Source organism: Anopheles arabiensis, assembly GCF_016920715.1.
Source record: "Anopheles arabiensis isolate DONGOLA chromosome Y unlocalized genomic scaffold, AaraD3 chrY_contig0002, whole genome shotgun sequence".
Taxonomy (NCBI): domain Eukaryota; kingdom Metazoa; phylum Arthropoda; class Insecta; order Diptera; family Culicidae; genus Anopheles; species Anopheles arabiensis.
The window spans coordinates 1-1,733 of NW_024412076.1; the positions used below are offsets into that span (position 1 = coordinate 1).

A 1,733-nucleotide genomic window follows, 5' to 3' on the forward strand; every position below is an offset into this window, starting at 1 on the left:
ATACCGATAGAATCGTATGCTATCGGCTCTGCTCACTTGGTGAGCCCTTATAATGAACGGAAAAAATAATGGTTGTCGTGCTGGTGCGAATTAATCTCTGAGCGTATTGGGCAGGGTCAATAACACTGTACAGCAGTCGCTGATGAAACAGAAATCACGTACATATAAAATCAGGAAACCAAGCAGGAACAAATTCTCGTAGGATGCAGGAACAAAACATTTCAACACAGCAGAACTTCCGATAGGAACAGCTCAACAAAACTCAAACACGAACGATTTCAACGCAGCAACGCGGAAATACGTTCGAACGCTTCCGAATGTGATTTGAAGGTTGAAGTTGAACTTATCCGCAATTTAAAAAACCTCTGATTTTAAACGCAGATTTTTGGATTTTGTATAGGCCCGACAGTGTTATTGATTTCCAATTGTTTTTCCCAGGAGCAAAACAAAATCATACGATATTTTAATTGTTTTTATTCGAGCGGGCGAATCATATTTTTTAGGAATAAAGCGATCAATAATGCGGCAGCTCACTAATTCCTCTACTTGCCTATATCTAATTTACACTATACCGGCGAGTGATACAGAACCCTATGTTCGTAACGGTGGTGTGTCAAACATTATAATTCTCTTCGCAGACCGCAACGTGTAGCAGCTTATGGAGGGCCTGATTGTTGTCCGTTCTGCAGGACGATATCATGGCAAGAATTACTTTCGACAGCGGTGTGCAGCTCATTTGTTTTATGTGAACCTGTAAAAGTACAGATCATTCTATTATATTTTGAATCATCAAGTAAGGAATTAAATTGTTCCTAGCATTCCCGACATTGTTTTTTACAAATATAAGCACCGCCCTTGTATAGACATATGGGATTCCAAACATTAGTTGCCTTAGTTCCTTTCCCCTCTTACTTGTACACAGGCTGATTGCGAAAACATGGCTGGATGATTTCTCCTCTAACAAAACGTTGTTGAGCTGTACTTGTTTATGCTGCGCAAAATGACGGAACTGAATTCGCCTTATATCGTATTTTAACGTTTTCTTTGAAAGCATCATAGCGATTATGGAATGCTTTACATCGGCAACTTCCAGTTCTGGATTGGCCGATTTCATTGAGTCTAATTGAAAAACATTGCAAACACAAGAAAAATTCTATGAGATATTAGTGTAAGTAGGAAATTGTATAGAAATGTTGGAAAATCGTACAACTCATTAGAAAATAAGTAATTTTAAATATGATGAATCCGCTCAATTACAAATAATACACAAACGTACGACGCATACAAAACAAACATTACAATATCAATTTGACAAGAAAGGAAAAACGACAGGCAGTGTGATCAAGGTTGATTAAAAATATCAGGTGGTGGAAAAGCGCCTTTGGGGGTCGCCATAGTTGAGGGACTTTACGTCATTTTAAAACTGTTAACCCTGTTACTGGCAACCAAAAAACATCATATTCCAAGCAACCGGGCTACCCGCGTAGCCAGCGACTTTGGAGGCATACAGGGTATTCCAATTGAGTTTAGACTAGCAGCATACTTTTTAAAAGTCGCAATCGATTCTTGACTAGCATCCTCTATTTTTGATAGCGAGCAATGGATTATTGACTAAGAGCAATTGATTACAGCAGACCGGTTGCTGGCGCGGAGTGACCAGATTGTTTTTAGAGGTAGGAACTCTAAAGCAAATACGATATTTTTCTTTATGACAGAGCGTTTCTACATACACC

At 38.9% G+C, this 1,733-nt stretch overlaps 1 protein-coding gene across 1 annotated transcript; it reads right to left on the reverse strand.

Moving 5' to 3' along the window:
• Nucleotides 1-656: 656 nt before the first annotated feature.
• Nucleotides 657-1,316, reverse strand: LOC120906980. The gene is made up of 3 exons (XM_040319029.1): nucleotides 1,208-1,316; nucleotides 913-1,119; nucleotides 657-751 (listed from the first exon to the last, which is right to left on the reverse strand). Exons 1-3 carry the CDS (start codon nucleotides 1,212-1,214, stop codon nucleotides 657-659), a joined length of 309 nt encoding a protein of 102 aa, XP_040174963.1. The 5' UTR covers nucleotides 1,215-1,316.
• Between the last annotated feature and the right edge of the window lie 417 nt (nucleotides 1,317-1,733).